Consider the following 20,737-nt stretch of genomic DNA (forward strand, 5'->3'; position numbering starts at 1 on the left):
ATATAGTGGAAAATTACGAAGACTTGATGTTATGTGTGAATATTGATAGCATAGACTTCGATATTCTCTGAACACATATAATGCCATATACTGAGGATTATATAAAAAATAAACTAATCATAAAATTGAATGCTTCGCACGTGGTATGTATTAAAATATTAACATATCCTATTCGCTTTTTCTCGTAAGTCTGCAACGTACTATAACCTCAAAATTTACAGTGTGAACATAATATCGCTATTAAAGTACCGATTGTACTTAATTTAATACATCAATATAAGATAATTTTGAAAAAATGCTGCGTGGATCTATGCAAGTAGTTCTCATCTTTATTTTTGCACTCATTTTAAGATGGTGCGTTACTTATCATTCGTACAGTGGCCAAGAAAAACCTCCTATGTATGGAGATTATGAAGCTCAACGACATTGGCAAGAAATAACTCTAAATTTGCCTATCCTAAAATGGTACGTCAATATGACGGACAATGATCTTGAATATTGGGGCTTAGACTATCCTCCCTTGACTGCGTATCATAGTCTCTTATTAGGTTATATCGCTAATGCGACTAATCCATCGTATGTCAAATTACACAAATCTAGAGGAATATCTTCTCCAGACCATAAATATTTCATGAGAATGACTGTTCTTTGTTCAGATGCTATGATTTTTTTGCCAGCAATGATATGGTATGTTATGAGTGTGCAAACAAAAAAAACTACTCAAACAGAGTACAATAACTTATTTAGTTTTGAAAAAAAAGATTTTATTCTTTTAAGCACATTAATTTATCCTGGTATCATAATGATTGATCATGGTCATTTTCAATATAATTGTATATCGTTAGGATTTTTTGTAGCTGCTGTAACTGCTATTTTGAATGATTCTTTTATTAAGAGTTCATTTTTATTTGTATTAGCATTAAATTATAAGCAAATGGAATTATATCATTCTTTGCCCTTTTTCTTCTATATACTTGGAAAGTGTAGAATTAGTAAGACTAAATCTTTGTTTTTATCGGTCTATATACTAATTTGTGTCTCATTAATAACTGTAATAACATTTACTATTATTTGGTTACCTTTCCTTAAAGATTGGAACACTTTTTTACATACGATTTTACGATTATTCCCATTTAACAGAGGTGTATTCGAAGATAAAGTTGCTAATGTATGGTGTACAATTAATGTTCTTTATAAATTACGTAATACTTTTACAAATGAGCAATTAGCGCAAATCTGTTTGATAATAACAACAATTGCTATTCTACCGATTTGTATTAATTTATATATATTTCCGAGAAAAGAAAAATTTATAATTTCTCTCATAAATTCAGCCTTAGCATTTTTTTTGTTTTCTTTTCAAGTTCATGAAAAGTCTATTCTTTTGGTAGCAATTCCAGTATTACTTCATTTTCATAATGAACCTTTAGCATGTTTTTGGTTATTATTAATTTCTCATTTTAGTATGTTACCATTGTATGTAAAAGATAATTTATATCTTGTTTACTTTGTAACAATAATATTTTATTTTATTTTTATCACTTGGATATGGTCAGATCTATTTGTCTATACAAATGAATGTGATAAATGTGAAAGAAAATTGTGTAAAACAAAACCAAATAATCAGAAGACATTAAACTATAAAGCCAAGTGCAGTAAATTCTTTTTCAATTTCATATCTAACTTAAAGTATTATTATGGATATAATTTCATTATAAAAATTTTATTTTACAGTTCTTTACTAGGAATATTAATTTTATCCTTTTTTATTCGTTATTTAAAGCCACCTAAGAAATATCCAGATCTGTTTGCATTATTGATATCTGTATATTCATGCATTCATTTCTTTCTTTTCTTTTTGTATTTCTGTTATAAACAATTTATACTTACAGATAATAATTCTGCAATCAAATTAAAAATACATTGAATCATGTTTTTCAATATAATGTATCTTATTTTTTTTTATTTAATATTTTCTATGTGATATAAAAATGATATTGTATAAATAGTTAAATTGTAATTTGTCAATACAAAGAAATAAATATGCAGTTTAAAAGAAATATAATAAAAGAAATCTTGCATCGTTTTCATATTTTATATCTATATCGATTATAATTGAACAAAATAAATATTAATATTTATATTTAATTTATTGAAGATTATACAATTAAAGGAATAACGATGTTTAACGTACTTATAAATATGTACCATGCATTAAAATTTTAATAAAATGTCATTTATGGTAGTATAAAATATATTTTTATATTTTGAATATTCTATTCATATACATAAGCTTCAGTGAACTTTGATCTGTTATCCAACTTGTGTTTGAATAATGAATATAAAAGTAGCTTTGGTTCTAGATTTGAAGTTCTAGTTCCAGAGTTCAGTTGTACATGAATAATTTTATATAGTTATTGCAAGTGGTATATAAAAGTAATTTTCAAAGTTAAATCTTCAGTATGATTGTTTTACTGCAATGTATTTACATGTGTTCATAGGTATTATCATTATATTTTAAACAGTTTTTATTTATCTTAGTCTAACCATTAATATTTTCTTTCTTTCAGGAGGTAACCGATCAATCTGATGGTTGTGGTGCTAAGTTTTCTGTGGTTGTCGTTTCTAATGTATTTGAAGGCAAAACTTTATTACAACGACATAGGTAGTATTTTTTTGTTTTTTTTTGTTTTTTTTTTCTTTTTAATCGCACATAAAAATGTGCAATGTAATTTGATTTGTGATATTTATATATGTGATGTTTATATATGTATATAATATTATTTTTAAATTATATAGGTTGGTAAATTCAGCTCTAGAAGAAGAATTGAAAACAATCCATGCATTTTCACAAAAAACTCTAACATCAGAACAGTGGAAGAAACAACAAACTTAATTTAATTTAAAAATTGCCATAGCAGTTTTTTATTCAATCGTTTAGAGAAGAAGCTATTTCTTAAAAATAGATTTTCAATTGTTGCTTAATTGTTACTGTTATGTATCAAGACTTAATGATACTGTAACATAAACTACGTTATCTAGTAAAAATTTTTATATAGAAATGATCTCATTTAAGATATCTGCACCAGGAAAAGTTATTTTGTTTGGAGAACATGCTGTAATGTATGGAAAGACTGCCTTAGCAGCTAGTTTAGATTTACGTACAAATTTAAAATTTCAAGAACTACAAGAAGTAGAGAAAATTATGAAATTAAACTTTCATAACATAAATTTGGTTGTGAATGTACCAATTCAACGTATACAAACATATATTTCTTTTTATAAATCTCATCAATTAGAAAATAATCATGACAATTTTTATGATCATATTCAACAATTCGTACACGATATTGGATATAATAATCCACATCAAAAATTAAGTTTAGAAGCATTTTTTTATTTGCTCATATATGTATCCAATAAAGAAGAAATTGATGTAAAACCTGCAGAAATAAATTTGAATACAGAATTATCAATTGGCGCTGGACTTGGAAGTTCAGCTTCATTTGCAGTTTGTTTGTCGGCTTGTTTTCTTCATTGGTCACGTTTGCAAAAGAATATCTATAAAACTTTAGATATAAACGATTTGAAACTGATATCAAAATATGCATTTGAATGTGAAAAGATTTTGCATGGTACACCATCTGGAATCGATAATTCCATTTGCACTTATGGATCAATAATAGAATTTAGAAAAAATAATTGTATGAACTCAATACTTAATGTAAAGAGAATGAAAATTTTATTGGTAGATACTAGAGTTCAAAGAAGCACTAAAACAATAATAGATAAATCAACGAAATTGAAATGTATGTATCCTACTGTTATTGATTCTATCATGGATTCTATAGACAACATATCAAAAGAAGCACTGAAAATTCTTAAACAAGATACAAATCAAATTCAGAATAATAGTAAAAGAAAATGCGAAGAGTATGAAGAATACAATCAATTAATAGTAAGAAAATGATATAAATGCTCTGTTGGAATAAAACATAAATTCATATTTTTTTTTAATTTCCAGATGCTTATCAATATAAATCAAAGTTTATTAGCAGCATTGCAAACATCTCATTCATCATTAGATAGAATATGCGCAGAAGCTCAAAATTATGGATTTGGTGCTAAGTTAACAGGTGCCGGCGGCGGAGGACATGCTTTTGTTTTATTACCACCAGATACGCAACCTGAAATCATATCAAGTATTTCACGAAAATTAATTGCAGATGGTTATTGTGTTACATTGACGAGTTTAGGTGGTGCTGGTGTTTCAATAGATGAATAAGTTACTATTTTTATGATTATTTTATGAATATCAATAAATAAACAATTTTGTTTTGTGTTATCTATATTATATTTATTTATTATATTCAGCAGCTTAAAATTTATACATTTATAAATATGGATGACAGATTTACTTATTATTTTTGGAATATATTTATGTATCTTAAATACATATAACAACATTAAGAGCAATGTAATGGTTCTTATAAGGCAAATGTTTACTTATTGTGATGTATTTTATAATCGAAAAAGTATGATTCACAAATATTTATCGATTTTTTAAATTTATAGATAAAATATGGTATATTTTATTCTTGTGGTGGTAATATTAAAAAATATACAGATTGATTGAATACATAAGAAATAAATGCCAGTATTCGCATAAAAATAACAGAATTATATAATAATACATATATGTATAATTATTACTAATTATTAATAAACAATGCATAAAATAAAAAAGTAATAACAATATTTTGTTTAATTTTCATTTTCTAATATGTACAATTTCAAATAATTACATACAAGCTGGTGTTTGTTTTCATTTAATTTGCACTTCATTAAAGAAATATATAATCGAAATTAAAATATTATTTTATATCACATGTATATTTATGTGCAAACTACTTATAAATATGTAGATTAATATACAGTGTTACATAAAATTAAGAATATTGGTTATAACATAATAGTAAAATAATATATTGTTAGTAATGGGTATGAAAAAGTATACAATGAAAGAATAATTTATGATACATAAATTAAATAAATCTGAAGAGAAAATAAATTATTATAAATAAAAATGAAGAAATGAGCAAAATATGTTTAAAATTTGAATTACTTCTAAATATACTATAAAATTATAACATATCCAAATAAAGTATTTCCTATTTTACATAAAATACGAAATAATGTCAGAAAAATGCAAGTATTATATTAATGCCAGCATTAATAAAATCACATTAATTGTTTTCTTATGTTTATGATAAATCGATAATATCAATGATAAATTATACTTTTTTTCTTAAAAAGTGTTTCTTTAAAATAGAAATATAAGAACAGATGTAGTAATTCTTCTTATTTTAACTGCAACAAACTTTCTAAATAAAGAAGATATTATATTGTTTGAGATGATATTAAAAATTGAATTAAGTGATGAAAATTCTCGACGAATTTAATTTGTACAATTGAATAATTATTACTAAATATTGTTAGGTGCATACACCGTTACGTTGTGGAGATCGCGATCTTCGATGTAAAACAAGTTCAGAATCAAGAATATCGTTACTTTCTCTGTTATCTGTGTAATTATTTATTACAGTAATATCATTTTGGCGTTCTTCCAATTTAGCTTCTGTGATCCATTCGGTTATTTCATTCGTATACATTTTTCGTTGTAAAACTTCTCTGGTACGAGGTCGCGAGCCAATAAAAAGAGTAGTGCCCTGCGTAAGGAAACCAGATATTATTTAATGATAATATGCATTTGAAATAACAAACTGGAAATTAAATTTGAAAGATTGCACAATACTTACGCCAATAACTAATGAAGATCGTAAATCCTCGAGAAATTGAACATCTTCTATTATACACTGTAATTCATTCCATCTTAATTCTACTTCCTCGTGTAACATTTTTTCTTCTACAGAAAAATAATAAACGATAATGCATATACATTGCATAATTTTGAGAGTCAATATTATATCGCTGTATAACTTACCATCGTGTTTTGATGTTGATCTTTTATACTGTATCCTAAATCTAAATGCTTCTAAGAAACTGGATACCACGATTGTAAGGACGATCATGGTTATCAAGTAAAATGTCATAAAGTATGACCGGGTATACATACCAACGGTAAAAGCATATGCATTCATTAATATGAACCAATTGTTAACAACAGTCAATTCAAAAAGTGTCACACTACTTGCTATTAAATTATCAAACGTATTGAGATAATAATATCCTAATGCTGTACTTTCATTAGCAGAATATTTATAAAAATCCTCTACAGTTGTATTCCTAATAAAATCAAATATACATAGTTCAAACATAGCGACAATAACGATGCATACTTATCATAAAGTACATATTTTTAAAAAGATAATAACTTCGTGTTATACGTACTTGCAACAATTTCTCATATCATATCCAGCAAATAATTCCATTCCAATGATAGCAAAGAAATAGTATAAAACGAGCATAACAATAGCAGTGGAACACATTAGGGGAAACAATATAACAAGCGTACCGAACACATCTCGATAACGCTTTTTTATCTTGAAAAGTCTTAGAAGCCTCAAAGGTCTGAACAATACTAAGAACGTAGTATTTGGAAATAAAATAAGTCCACACGCGGCAACTAGAGTCATAATTGAAGCTCCTAAATCAAAAAGATTCCATCCAGAACTAAGATAACGTTTTATCCCAAGGCCCAATATTTTTGCTAATGCTTCTGATACAAACACTGTAAATTATTCTGTAGTTATTAATTATATTCATAAAACAATAAAGAATAGTAATTTAGAATCAGAAAAGAAATAGTATTCAATACGTTTTCCATTATTAAACTTACAACTTCCAAAAAGCAAAGTATCCCAACAAGCTGCAAATTTGTGAGATGATATTTGAAGATTTTCACTTGGTTGTATCAATCGAATTATCATTGCTATTCCATTTCCTATAATTATTATGTCTATAAAAAAGGAATAATATATATTTCTACTATATGAAATATTACTTTATGCACATGTTTACAAACGTTATTGATTTATCTACTTACATACTAAACTTTCAAAGTATGACCATCTAATAACAGCATGAGCACCAACACACAGTATTTGTAAAGGTTGCCATGCTGTATGATACCATGGTATATTAGAGTATTCTACTTCCCATTGAAGCATTGTGGCATCATACACTACTAAAAATTCTTCAGAATTCAATGCACCACTTCCAGAGATATTCATGTAACGAAACATTAAAACAATATCTCTTGTGGCTGTAAAGTATTGAAATAAAAAAAAATATAGAATAATAAGACTATAAACAATTATAATAAAACCAATGATATAATATTGATGTATCATTTTTTTAGACTTACATTTATGTGGTGCATAATATCTCATTAAGCCTTCAAATTGGCGAAATTTCATTTTATCTGGATTTTGCTTTGAAACTAATAGTTTAAAAGCATGTTGACAAGCCTTTCTTTTATGTAAATATAATTTTTTAAATTTATCTCGTTCTGCTGATGTAAATGTTTCATTTACAACTGCTAGCATTAAGTTCATCATTACATATAACATGGTAGATAAATATGATACAAAATATATCGCATACCACTTATTTTTTGAATAAGATGGCATCATTACGTCTGGAAAGCTGAAAATTTTAATTAATATTAAACAATAATAATTTATTACCTGTGCCGGTAATTATGACAGTAGGTTGTCAAAAAATTGAACGAATTTACTTTACGATTTATTTTATATTACAATTATTTATATTTTAATAATCTATAATTAAAAAAAAAAAAATAGATAAAAATGTACTTAATTTGGTAAATATAATTACTTTAACTTTATTTGGTAAATATAATTCTGTTTTTATTTATTTTGATGGTGAATTAAATTACTTATTTTTCAGTATACTTCATTTTTCTGGAAAAATGCCTACCTACTTGCTTAAAACTTTTAAACAAACAGTTATATTGTTATTAATAAAGAAAAAAAAGTTAATTGTCAAAAAATTCTACATAAAAATGTATGAATAACCTTGCTTTGTTAGTACGGGAAATCCCATTTTCTAAAAACTAAAAGAATTTTGTATAATTAATACGGAGAATCTTAATATTTTATTTTTATACGAAATTTTTAACCATTTGAATTGAAATTTAATTAACGGCTATGTGAACCATGAACGCCTATTTAATTTTTTACTAATTAATTCTATATTATTCTAATATGGGTTAATTATAAAAAAAAGAAAAAGAAAAAAGAGAAAAAATATAATGAATTTGTTACCATATTTTTCATTAATTTTTCATGAATATTTTTGTATTTTCAAAATATCACAAAAAGAAAATACAATTATTAAAGAAAAAATCTCTAGTATTATCCTAAATTAAGTTAACATAATTATAATTAAACTGTTGTTTAAACTTCCTTTTATGAATAAAACTGAAATGTTTTTTTGTAATGTCATTTGTAAGATATTTGAATAATTCTAAAAATAGTCTGTCATATGAAATATCAAAAAACATATTTTTACAAGATACTTGTAAAAAGTATAATTAATAAAAGATTTACATTATAACAATAAATATTTCGGAAAATATTTTTTATTTATAAAGATTTAAATATCTTAATATGAAAAATATATGATTTAGTCTACTGCCATAATTATCGTCACACATGTAAAATATATATTAATTCTGATATATTATAAATTAAATATTTAAATTATATAATATTTAAAGCAATACAGTAAGATTAAATATTTAATATATTAGACAGGTATCATTTTACTTACTTTGCTGTGGTGAGAAGAACAAATAAGCTTACGAAACTATTTTCCAATGTAGAAAAATTTCTATTCATTTCAGAAAACATATAATAACCCAATACTGTATAGACAGATATGAAAAATAAAAGAAGTCCTAACATATCCAAAATTGGTGGTAATGTTAATAATATCTGTCTTATAAATCTTCTAACACCACCACAGTATTTTGTATCTACTAAGAAAATGGGTCTTAAAGCTCGTGTTACTCTAAAATGAGAAGACTGCCGCACTAGAACTACCATTGCTTCTAGGAACATAATAGCTAGAGTAATACACTGAAACAGAAATTAGAATATGATATTTTAAAACAAATAATGGGCACATAAAAAAAACCTATGATTCCTCTAATAATATACATATTTATACCACACATTTAAATAGTGTAATAGAATATTTAATGTATCAGCCGTTAGAGAAGACTTAAGTGTTTGAGGCTTTAATAAAGTTGCATAATAACAATGAAAATTAATCTATATGCTAATAATGTACATATGTATATATCAAATTATTGCACAAACTTTATTAATGTAATATCTTTCATAATATTTCAATCGTAATAACGTGTTACCATTTCAAATGTTCCAGTTTCATTTTTTCTTAGAATTATTATACTATTGAACTTTACTTGATATGAAACAAACGGTTAGTATACATTATTTCATTATTACCATTGTAATCATTAAAAAATTTAATACTTGATATTAGTTTGCAGCTGCCTTTCCTTATCTTTGTTTTTACTCTTATATTTTTGACAAGAATTATTATCAGAGATAAAAGCTTTTTTATTGCAAATACTTTTTAATTTATAATATAAAATAATCTAAATATAAATTGTAAAAAAATATTGTATTTCTTACCTTTATCATTGTACGTTTATGTTTTAGCATAGTTCCCCATCCGATCCATCTAAGTTTCAAAGCTAATTCTATACCAATAGTAATTAAAGCAAAGAGTTCTATTGTACTATGAGCCCACACAGGCATCTAAAAGTATTTATTTATTATTATTCTCTTGTTGGATAAAAGTAAAATGATGCTTTTATTATTACTTTTCATAACTTACTTGGAATAACGATACAGCTGGTTCTTCAACAAATGCTAAAGCTAATAGAATAAGAGATGTTAATAAATCTAATCCATAATACCACTTATTATGAACTAAAAGATATGCTGGTAAATCCTCTGGATGTCTAGGATGTGAATCAAATTTTTCATTATTTCGTCCTTCCTACAAACATAAATTTATACATATTACTAAATAAGATATTTAGATTACAAAATTTCAATAATATATTTACATTTTAATGAAAATTTGTATAAATTATATAAACTATTATATTAAAGATTAGTTTGAACTAAAAATATTATTTTTTTATATATTAAAGAAATTATTGTTTAGTGAAATTAAATTCTGATATTCAAAATACTAATACTTCTAAAAAAATAGCAGCTTCATGATAATTCATTTCCCAGTGCATATCAATGTCCAATGGTTCTCCTTGAGAAATAATAGTAGTATCCTCAGGAACATTAGAATGATCCATTCCATCAACATATAATTTATAATTTATTTTATTAGAATTTCCAGTTTCATTGAAGGATACTCTCACATGACTTTCTGGGGAAGATAACATAGATCCATATTCTATAAGAAGTTAAAAGTAAATAAAGGTATCTGTATAAAATTGATATTATCAACATATAGAATTCGTCATAATTGATTAAGTTTGATTGGAAAGTTTGTTAGAAAAACATCTATATTGTAAAAAGACAAATTTTAATTATATATACTATTTTTTCTAAATAATCTATTTTTTCTAAATAATCATAAATTATGAAAATAATTATAAATTATGAAATTTATGAAATATTTTAGCGTCAAATGAAATTGAACCTTATCATCACATTCTTACATTTTACTTTTTATGTAAAAAAAAAGAAAACGAAGAAAAAATATAACAATTTGTATATTCGTGCGTATATATGTAACGCGTAAAGGTTGCTTTAAAAATGTAACGAGAGTTCGTAATCGTTTAATTTTTCAAGATTTTATTACCGTTAATATCGATTAAATACGAAAGGATTTTTAAGTAAGATCACTTATAGGATGACTCACTTTGGGTAGATCCATGGGAAATGTCTTGTTCCAAAGATTGATTTGTGTCATTATTAAAACGTTGATAATTAGCAGCGTGTTCATCAGCTCTGGAAGACATTTAGCACTATGTCACATATATCACGCGCGTGACTTACACACCTTTCTTGGCACTTTATCGTAAAGCAAGTCGATGTCACTATCACGGTATATAACTTATGGAGTTGTCTGTATCAGTCAAGTGCTTGTCGATATTTGTTGATGATCGTTGATGCTCAATACACTCACCAGCTATTATATATGTCACTTGCGCGACGTCAGATCGAATTATGAGCAATTACGAAATTATGAGTAGGGGAAGAGCAGGAGAGAGGGAAATATATAAGTACCGTATTATATCCTAAGAAAAACAATATCATTGACGAATGAAAACTTAAATTTGATAAATTCTTTACTTAAAAATTATTTAACAGAATACTTTCTCTTTTATTTCATTATACTTTTTCGTTAGAGTTTTTCTAAGAATTAAATATTTTTCGTTGAATATATAAGAATAAAACATAACAAAATTTTTTGTAATAGTTTTTTTATCGGACACTAAAACATCTCGTATACGTACATTTTACAGATAAATGGATTCATAATTAATTATAAAACGTATAAAAGATAGTTATTTTTTATTTTTATTCAAAAAGTCACACATACAAGTTAATTGTAACTGTATATTAGAATTTTAATCTGTGTGGATACTGACTGCTTCGCAAACCAAACATAGCTGACATATAAGTGAACAATAATTTCTTGTCTTGATTTATTTTGATCGCTTCTATTATATGTTTATCCACTGCCTTTTGATCAGCTTTTCTTTGATTGCTTGGCTTGTATTCTTCCTTCTTTTTACTAAAAATATCACCCTCTTCTTTCTTTGCACGTTTGTCACGTTTCCTTTTGAAATATTCATCGTTTATGTGTTCTGGCAATTTAAATCCAGAAAGATCAATGCGTGTAGAAGTCGCTATGATATAATTCTGATTTATTCTACGCAGTGGACAACCATTAATGAGAAATGGACCTAAAACATAAATATTTATATTTATTGAGTCTTGTAGGAATAATAAAATTAATTAAAGAATAAATAAAATTAATGTAATAATAATAAAAAATATATATATATGATTATATATATACATTGTTATGGATAGAATTAACAAAAACATAATATTAAAACCAACCTGTAACTAATAATAATCCAGTTTTCAGCTGTTTCAAAAAGACAACACGCTTTCCTTTGTGTAATCCAGCTAACAAAATGCAAATAGTTCCTGGAACTAAAGAAGGCCTTAAGTATCGATGATGTTCACGGAAGCACTTCTTGGCATGTCGTTTTGTAATAGGATCTGCTGTAGGATAATATGCTCTCCTCTTTTTCAACAGAACAATTCGTTTCTCTCCATTCTTATCACCGCCTATTTCTTTTTCACCCGTCAATGGTTTTTTAAGTTTTATCTATATAATAAAATTTTTATATATTCTTTTCAATATTTTATAAATAAAATATTTATATATTACTATATTACTTACGATTTTAGGTGTCTTTTTATCTAAAAATTTGTAAATAGCTTTCTTGTGATACATGCGTGAACGACTAAATCTGTAAACACCATTTCCAAGATCATAATTTCTTGGCTTCCTAGATTTCTTCTTGCCTTCCTTTTTGTACGAAATAACTGCTGGCGCAGCTTTTTCCGGTGACTTTTTCTTTGTATCCGACATCTATGGGAACATAGAAAACCTTTACACATTATAATCACAGTTTATAAAATATGTTACCTAAGGTAATTTTAGGTTAGGTTTATCTACGTTGTATTTATAATAAACTTTTAAAATAAATTTTTATATTGTAGAAAAAAACTTTGAGCATTCAAATTATAATCAAAATAATTAAATAAATAGCGTAAGACAAAACGTCAAAAACATTCTGGCAAGACTTTCTTACAATTTTTTCAAAATTTTAAGAAAATTGCTTCAGAACAAAAAAATATATCTCAAATTATACAAAAGGGATACAAAAGGTAGAATATTTAGTTAATAATTGGAACATACATATGTTATAATTATAGGATTTCTTGGATAATTTTTAATCGTTCGACTAGACACATTCTTACCATAAATCGAGCGGCTGAAAGAGGTTGCAACACAGCTCCATCTATTAGGCCTTCAATGAATGGAAAACTTAAGTATCGACATTTATATCGAGAGTTCTTAAAGGTTGTTCACTATCTTTTGTTCAAAGCATGTATGACTTCAGCGATAGGTACGACCAAATATAAACTATGAATACAAATGGAGAACGCTGTCCCCACCATGCTTCTATCGTATCAGTGTATAAACTCGTTGGTTATTCCAATATTATTGAGTAGAATAAGTAGTTTAGTAGACTGTAAACTCACTTTTCATTCTCTCATATGTATATCTTCCTCTCTTGTAACATACGTCTCGCAGCGATTCGTGCTATATACGACGTCGATACACATAATTTTTACAATAAATGCATAGAAAATAATAAATATAATTAACACATATAAGAATTAATATATAAATCTGCAACAAAAAATAAAAACTTGCCGAATATTTTCTTAAAAATAATTAGTGAATACATATATATAATATAATATATATAATATTATTTTAATTTACAAATTAAAACACGAGTTCATTAACATATTACCTATGAAGTAGAACTCCTAGCGCTTTTTTTACGTGGCTTCTCCTGTAGAACTGTATATTACTTCGTCCACTAGTATATTACTTCGACTATTACCACTACTACTGATAATAATAATAATAATATATAATATAATATAATAATAAAAATGTACTTAAATATTATTTATATACATCTAGATATTATTTAATTATACGTATATTATTTTATTGTATATTATAATAGTGAAGACAATTAGCTTCGACTAATCATGACTAAGAAATAGTGTGGAAACAAATCCACAACGATCATAAGGTGGTAAGACAAGGAGAAACGATAGCGGACGAGAATAAAAAGAAACGTTTGGTACTTTTTTTCATGTCCTTTATATTAAACATATCCATCGATGAGCGGCCATGTGTCGAAATTATCAAGGATTTGTTGAGAATTCGTGTGTCAAACCACCACATAGAATGATACATTTTTTCTTCTTTTTTTATCATAAATTACCGTCATCATATGTCATGACGTACAATATAAGTATATTTTTCTGTTTTTTCTTATTACTGTTTTCATTACTATATTATTACATTACATATTACTATTACTATTACTATAATAATAATATGAATATAATAATATGATAATATAATAATATGAATATAGTAATAATATGAAATGAACTATTACAGAGGAAACCATAAAAAAATAGCATTAGAAGAAAAATCTCGTAGATAATGCGGAACTTATGTTTTGATCTTTATTAAAAATAATATACAATATATATGTTCACTAATTATTTATTTTGAAAAAAATAATCAACAAATGTATAAACTTTATATGCATTTGTCATCAAATAAAATTATATTGCTGCTGTATCCTATTTAGCACAGATTATTGCAAAATTCACGTCAGCCATCAGTGGGGAAAATAAATATAAGAAATTGAATAGTAACAACCTTACTAAATTATTAAATAAAAAAAAAAAAAAGTAAATTAATTCATTATTTTCGTTTACATCGATACAATAAAAAAACCACTGGAATCATTCAGCTTCGAAACCTAAAGTTTCCTGAATTACGAATCTAATAATTGCTTGCCAATGTGCTACATGACACAATGTGCTATGACATATTGTCATCAATGAGAACAGAAGTAATTATAAACCAATTTTGGTGAACAATCTTATTTTAAAAGGGAAGGTTTAATCTACAGTGCTATATTTCCTGAATTTCAAGAAAGCTTTTTATTTGTGCATAAACTATTCTAGAAAAAATACCATTTTTTAACATGATTTTTTTTTTAAAGAAAATAATACTTCTTCAAAATTCAGGGTAAACAGCGTCGTAAAGTAAACCTTCTTTTTTAAAATGAGACCTTGTTCATTAAAATCAGTCAAGAATTGTTTGTTCTCATCGATAGTGTAAATCATTAAAAAAGGATAGTGAACACCCTTAACACTAGATTTACGGGACCCGTCAATTTAACGGATTTCAAACTTTTAAATGAAATACCTAAAAAACTACAGCATTAATTTTAACCATTTTGCATCGTAATTTGAACCATTTTTCATCCAAAGAATTTATACACACAATTATTTTTTTCCTAAGCCTTCTAAATTTTGAAATTTGTGTGTAGTATACCTATCTTTATGAAACCCGTCAAATTGACGGGCTAGTTAATAAAAGTGAAAAGTCGATTATGTATGAGTATGGCCTGAGTTTTAGTCTTTGTCTTCATCTTTGTCTTTTTGTCTGAAATCGCTGATCTTATCGCCGAAGAAACCTCTAAAACAAGAAGCGATGTTCAGTATAATTGTGTAGTAACCGAGTAAGAACGTTTTTCAAAGACAATGTGTAAAATTTTCATTTATTGTAGACAGTCTCTGTTTATTGTATTTACAATAGGGTAAGTGAATTAGGGCACAATATTTTTTTATTTTGACCAATCCTCCTTCTTTTCTATCATGAGTAAATCCAGGAGATATAATAAAATATTGAACAAAATTGTCAATATCAATGAAGATTATTCTGAGGATACCTTCGAAGAAGATCAGTATGAATTAGACCAAAGCGAAAATGAGAGTTAAAGTTCTAAATATATTGAAAGTGGAGAGATAGAAGGATTTTCGGATATTGAAGAGGAAAACTTCTTGAAAGTGTGCCGTAACAAGAAAAGGATGTGTATTCTTTCTAGTTCTGATACAGAGGATGAGAGGACGAGGATTCCAAGCACATCCCAAAATGTAATGAGTGACATTGAAATTGCAGTTGACACAGTGGATAAAACTGAAAGCAGGCGGATCTGTGGGTAGGCCGCCCGTTCGTATGATATTCAAGGATATTGCAGGGCCTACTGGCTACGCCAAGAAAAATACTATATTGGGTTGTGTAACTAGTGCTTTCGAATTAATAATTGACAGACATATAATGGAACACATAAAAGATTGCACTGAAACGGAAGCACATCGAGTTTTGAAAAAAGACTGGACAATCATAGTTGCTAAGTTATGTAGTTTTCTAGGAATTCTATATGCTCGGGGCGCATATGAAGCGAGATCATTGAAAACTTTATGATAAAAAAAATGGGGACCCGCTTTATTCGCTAACACAATGAGCAGAGATAAATTTACAGAAATTCTGAGGTTCATATGCTTTGACAAAAAAAACCAACGATCCGAAAGATTACAAACAGATAAATTTGCGCTGATATCTGAAATATGGAACAGATATATAAGTAATAGTCAGGTTTGTTATAAGCCATATGAAAACATATCGATAGATGAAGAATTATTTCCAAGGAAAGCCCAATGCGGGTTTACGCAATACATGCCAAATAAAATTCGTATATTTGGCATTAAGATTTGGTTAGCAGTTGATGTCTAAACAAAATATATTTTGAATGATTTCCCTTATATGGGGAAAGATGAAATTCGATGCTCAAAATCGTTGGGCGAGTTTGTAACATTAAAATTAGCCGAACCATACCTAAAACAAGGCAGAAATATAACAACTGACAATTTCTTTACAAGAATCTCGCTAGCTAAAAAATTGCTTGCAAGAAAAACAACCTTGGTTGAGACCATCCGAACTAATAAAAAAGAACTGCCAAAACCAGCGAAGGAAAAAAGGACAAGATGACTTCGTTTTTCTCACATTTATATAAGTCAGAAGACTGCACATTTATTGTGTAAAAAAGTAAACCTAAGATAAAAGTCCTTCTTCTAAGCACCAAACATACAAGTGTACAAATAGAAAATAATTATAAACGTGTTCCAGAAATCATTACTTTTTATAATAAAACAAAGTTTGGTGTGGACGTCGTTGACCAGATGGCACGCAAATATAGTGTGAAAGCAGGAAGTTTCCGATGGCCCCTTCAAGTTTTCTTTCAATATTTTAGATTTGAGAGCGATAAACGCTTGGATATTATATAAAGAGTGCACCGGATCGAAAATATCCAGAAAAAAATTCATTTTGTTTAGCCGAAAAATAACATGAAAAAGACAAGGAGAACATTTGCTAAAGATCAGACGCTTCATTTCTGTAACCTTCAACGTTAAAAGTGCGAAAAAGTTGCCAAGTGGGCTACTGCACAAAAAATAGAAGCAATAATTGTTGTATATATTGCAAAAAGATCGTATGCGGAAAATGCATACACAAAATTCAGTATATTTATAAAAAATGTGCTCAATAAATATGATTACTCTATTTTAATGATTACTCTATAGTTAATATTATTGTTATCATTTCCGTGATAATTAAAAAAAAGGCTTTTTACTTATTAATAAATTATTTAAACGTAAAGTCTAATATTGTTCAATTCAGACTTAACTTAAATATGTCAATTTTTTAAAGAAAATGAGTATTTTCGTTTACCCGTCAAATTGATGGGTGCTCGTAGAGATAGGTATATAAGAAACGCCCGTAAACCTAGTGTTAAATACTTTGTAAAAAGAACGAGAAAAGCGTTACGCTTGATATAGTGAGACGATTATTTTCAAATGTTGATTTACTGATTAAATGTGAATGAAGTACAACAAAATATATGCAATTAAAAGTGTCTAAAAAATAAATAATGGTTAATGGATCTCTGTTAAATAAGTGAAGAAAATATTTCTTACGTATTTCAGTGCTTAAAAAGTAACTAAAAATTTTTAAATCTCAAGTTTTTTGAAATTATGTAATATATTTTATATACATATATATATATATATATATATATTGTGTATATATTTTCGTTTTTTTGTCGTTTAAAAGATAACAGTCACGTTATATTCATGGATCAGTTACTATTAAATAATTTATATGACTTTCTTGGACAAAAAATTAATTTTCTTTTTTAAATATTCTGAAAGTACATAATTTTAAGAATATTTAGTTAACAGTTTAAAAAATAGGTGAAGTTAGAGCTATAATAGTAGAAGTGTAGCACCTTCAGATTATGGTTTTAAATTAAACTTCTACTGTTATGGTTTTGATTAGTATATTCCTGACAAGTTACTTTTTCTGGTCGTATGTCATATACTGTTGTCATATAACATGTATAATAATAGCATACAATATAATATAATTTATGATATATATATTGCAATGCAGAATACTTGTTGGATTAATACATTTTTTATTGTAAATTTTATAAATTACATATTTACAACCAAATTATTTTTTATATATTTAAGCTTGCAATACTGGTCTTTCGTGTTTACCTTCCAAAGAATCATTTACAGCTGAATAACCTGTGCCACCCTGTAAAATTAAAGATAACAGTTAAAAATATAAACGTTCATTTATGTATTTTTAATAAATCTGTGCATATTACCCTTTGTAGACATATAATATCTGCTTCTGTTAATTTTGAACCATCTAATGGATTAATCCATTCCTTTTTTATTATTTTTTCAACACACTCCATTGTGATAACATGACCACTAAAAGTTTATTTATTATTGTATTTGTATGTACTATATCTATTTAATTTTATTTTATAATATCTATATGATTTAACTTACGTTGTTTTAATTACTGCACAAGGAACACTATTACTCAAAATATCATGAGTAATAGGACACATATATCGTGCTTGTTTTACTATAAGTGACTTGTTATCATCCGGATCTTTAACTTCAGTAAATTTAACAGAAATAAGGTCATTTAGTTTCAAAGGTTTACCACTGAGAGGACAATAAACTGTTTTATTAGGCTTTTGTAATTTTGTTTTTTTTGCTTCGGGTGTTTTAGAAGGAATCCAGAAACTAGGTAATGCTTTATCTTTTCCGTTACTCATATTTGAAACCGACGTATTTGATTGATTTGTTTTGGATTTGGTCCTTGAAACAATATTTTTTTCACTTTTTAAAAAGTTTTGCAATTTTAATAGCTCCTCGTTTACAGTTCGTTCATGTAACTCCTCCTATAATTAAAAATAGAGAAAAAGAAGCAAAATATTATGACATTTATATTCATTCGATATTTTATATTAGTTCAAATAATTTGCAGCTTACCTCTTCCTTGTGTTTCTGTTTTTCATATTCTTTTAATTTTCTACCATATTCTCTTTTCTTCGTTAGAATATACTCTAATATCGCTTCTTTATCAAAGAGATAACCATCTTTTCTGTAAAATATAGGATCGATAAAAACATTGATGAAAATAAAGAATTTTTTAACAGAGGATAGTAAATAATAAATAATATATACGTTACTACAGGCTCTCTACAAGGTTGTAAAGTAAGGCAACAACAATCAAAATCCTTTACAGAATCTTTCCCAACTCTTTGTGTATTGGTACCGTAACCTGAAGCACTTGCATCTTTTTTCTTCTCGTGATAAGTATAAACAGCGCCAGCAGTACAATTTCTCGCGTGTCTCGTCATTATTTTAATTAATTTTTTCTTGATTGTGAGGTTTTTACTGAACTATTAGATGCGAAAATTTAAATTTATTTAATATGCACTCATATACTTGAATCTTTTTGCATGAGTTTATATGAAGATAAATCTATACAAATCACAACAAACTAATTGGATAAATTTGTCCTATTTATAATTAACGGAAGCGTACATCACATCTGCACACTATATCTCGGTCAACTAGTGCGTTACCTCAGCAACTAATACGTTGAAAATAAAAACTAGAAAAGATTAGTTAGGGAAATACTACTCCTCCTTCTCTCGATTTTATCGTATTGGTATCATTTGGTATCTATATTTGTATAGATTAGCTGTGACCACCGTATTGTTAGTGCGTTAGTATCGAAGAACTAAATTGACATTAGACAACAGTTTTTTCAGATCAACTTGAATGATGTCAATAATATGTATTCCGTACAGTAACAAACATATTTCGTAATAGTTGAAAACATAAGTATCCTATTAAGGTTGATTCAACTTTTCAGTTCAATTCAGTTTAATTTCCTTTCCGTCACTTCAATTACATTTCAGTTTCAATCATTGGTATTCACATATATCAGTTCAATATACTGTTAAATAGATAGTACAGATCTTAATCTGTAGATTTCGAGAGTATTAAAAGGAGATTTTGTATCATATCTATTTATTTATGAATACTACTATATTACTAGTCCCTCTAAGTTGAAGGGTCACTGATGAAGTGAGACAAGAATTTACTTTGTCCATTATGCGCAAGATATTGTGCGCAGACGGTTAAATATGGAATTGAATTGTGCCAATGTAGGCACAAGAGTAGGATGCATATATAAATAAAATTATAAGTTACACTCATTTAATGAAATGTTTTCAAATGTTTTTCTATAATCGACAAATATATAAAAAATAGTTACTCTTGGAGATAATTTGTTAATAACAAGTAATCAATAGTAAAGTAGTTTAATAAAAATAGGCAATATTCATAGAATATAAAATTGAAAATAAAAATTGAACTCTTTAAAATATTTCTTTATGAATGTGTTAGACATTAATTATAGGTATAACAATAAAAAAAAAAAAATGAGATTATAAAATATAATTGACATTTTATTAATGGAATGCATATAAAATAGAATACAAAAATGATAATAAATTTTATAAATGATAATATTAGTCATTAATAGTCTACAATAATTATTATAA

General features: G+C 26.6%; 6 protein-coding genes and 1 pseudogene across 8 annotated transcripts; 4 read left to right on the top strand and 3 right to left on the bottom strand.

Moving 5' to 3' along the window:
- Position 1: 1 nt before the first annotated feature.
- Positions 2-3,036, top strand: LOC146873204 (bolA-like protein 2). The gene is made up of 3 exons (XM_085664942.1): positions 2-143; positions 2,571-2,665; positions 2,800-3,036. The coding sequence occupies exons 1-3, from the start codon at positions 81-83 to the stop codon at positions 2,894-2,896; spliced, it is 255 nt and encodes an 84-aa protein (XP_085521068.1). The 5' UTR covers positions 2-80; the 3' UTR covers positions 2,897-3,036.
- On the top strand, positions 4-2,843 carry LOC118442246 (putative dolichyl pyrophosphate Man9GlcNAc2 alpha-1,3-glucosyltransferase). The gene is made up of 4 exons (XM_085664938.1): positions 4-143; positions 222-2,501; positions 2,571-2,665; positions 2,800-2,843. Exon 2 carries the CDS (start codon positions 296-298, stop codon positions 1,925-1,927), a length of 1,632 nt encoding a protein of 543 aa, XP_085521064.1. The 5' UTR covers positions 4-143; positions 222-295; the 3' UTR covers positions 1,928-2,501; positions 2,571-2,665; positions 2,800-2,843.
- LOC118440971 (mevalonate kinase-like) lies at positions 2,919-4,503 on the top strand. Its single transcript, XM_035864757.2, has 2 exons — positions 2,919-3,958; positions 4,025-4,503. Exons 1-2 carry the CDS (start codon positions 3,062-3,064, stop codon positions 4,283-4,285), a joined length of 1,158 nt encoding a protein of 385 aa, XP_035720650.2. The 5' UTR covers positions 2,919-3,061; the 3' UTR covers positions 4,286-4,503.
- Positions 4,504-4,773: 270 nt separating this feature from the next.
- Positions 4,774-11,272, bottom strand: Tpcn1 (two pore segment channel 1). 2 transcript variants are annotated; one of them, XM_035867273.2, is made up of 12 exons: positions 10,966-11,272; positions 10,283-10,467; positions 9,913-10,077; positions 9,708-9,833; positions 8,818-9,125; positions 7,388-7,668; positions 7,067-7,285; positions 6,860-6,979; positions 6,412-6,751; positions 6,005-6,306; positions 5,820-5,926; positions 4,774-5,729 (listed from the first exon to the last, which is right to left on the bottom strand). In XM_035867273.2, exons 1-12 carry the CDS (start codon positions 11,063-11,065, stop codon positions 5,496-5,498), a joined length of 2,487 nt encoding a protein of 828 aa, XP_035723166.1. In that variant the 5' UTR covers positions 11,066-11,272; the 3' UTR covers positions 4,774-5,495. The 2 variants fall into 2 exon arrangements, with proteins under 2 accessions (XP_035723166.1, XP_035723157.1); XM_035867264.2 differs by having other exon boundaries at positions 10,283-10,494.
- A 332-nt stretch (positions 11,273-11,604) lies between these two features.
- Positions 11,605-13,251, bottom strand: RpL6 (ribosomal protein L6). Of its 2 annotated transcripts, none has more exons than XM_035873612.2 (4): positions 13,110-13,251; positions 12,526-12,717; positions 12,177-12,450; positions 11,605-12,016 (listed from the first exon to the last, which is right to left on the bottom strand). In XM_035873612.2, exons 1-4 carry the CDS (start codon positions 13,110-13,112, stop codon positions 11,670-11,672), a joined length of 816 nt encoding a protein of 271 aa, XP_035729505.2. In that variant the 5' UTR covers positions 13,113-13,251; the 3' UTR covers positions 11,605-11,669. The 2 variants fall into 2 exon arrangements, with proteins under 2 accessions (XP_035729505.2, XP_035729513.2); XM_035873620.2 differs by having other exon boundaries at positions 13,048-13,128.
- A 111-nt stretch (positions 13,252-13,362) lies between these two features.
- LOC118444949 (uncharacterized) lies at positions 13,363-17,789 on the top strand (annotated as a pseudogene).
- A 447-nt stretch (positions 17,790-18,236) lies between these two features.
- Positions 18,237-20,127, bottom strand: LOC118444853 (nitric oxide synthase-interacting protein homolog). Its single transcript, XM_035873559.2, has 5 exons — positions 19,347-20,127; positions 19,152-19,263; positions 18,660-19,060; positions 18,470-18,578; positions 18,237-18,396 (listed from the first exon to the last, which is right to left on the bottom strand). Exons 1-5 carry the CDS (start codon positions 19,520-19,522, stop codon positions 18,325-18,327), a joined length of 870 nt encoding a protein of 289 aa, XP_035729452.1. The 5' UTR covers positions 19,523-20,127; the 3' UTR covers positions 18,237-18,324.
- Between the last annotated feature and the right edge of the window lie 610 nt (positions 20,128-20,737).

This window comes from Vespa mandarinia, chromosome 2 (assembly GCF_050613455.1).
Source record: "Vespa mandarinia isolate Hongniang chromosome 2, ASM5061345v1, whole genome shotgun sequence".
In the NCBI taxonomy this organism is placed as follows: Eukaryota; Metazoa; Arthropoda; class Insecta; order Hymenoptera; family Vespidae; genus Vespa; species Vespa mandarinia.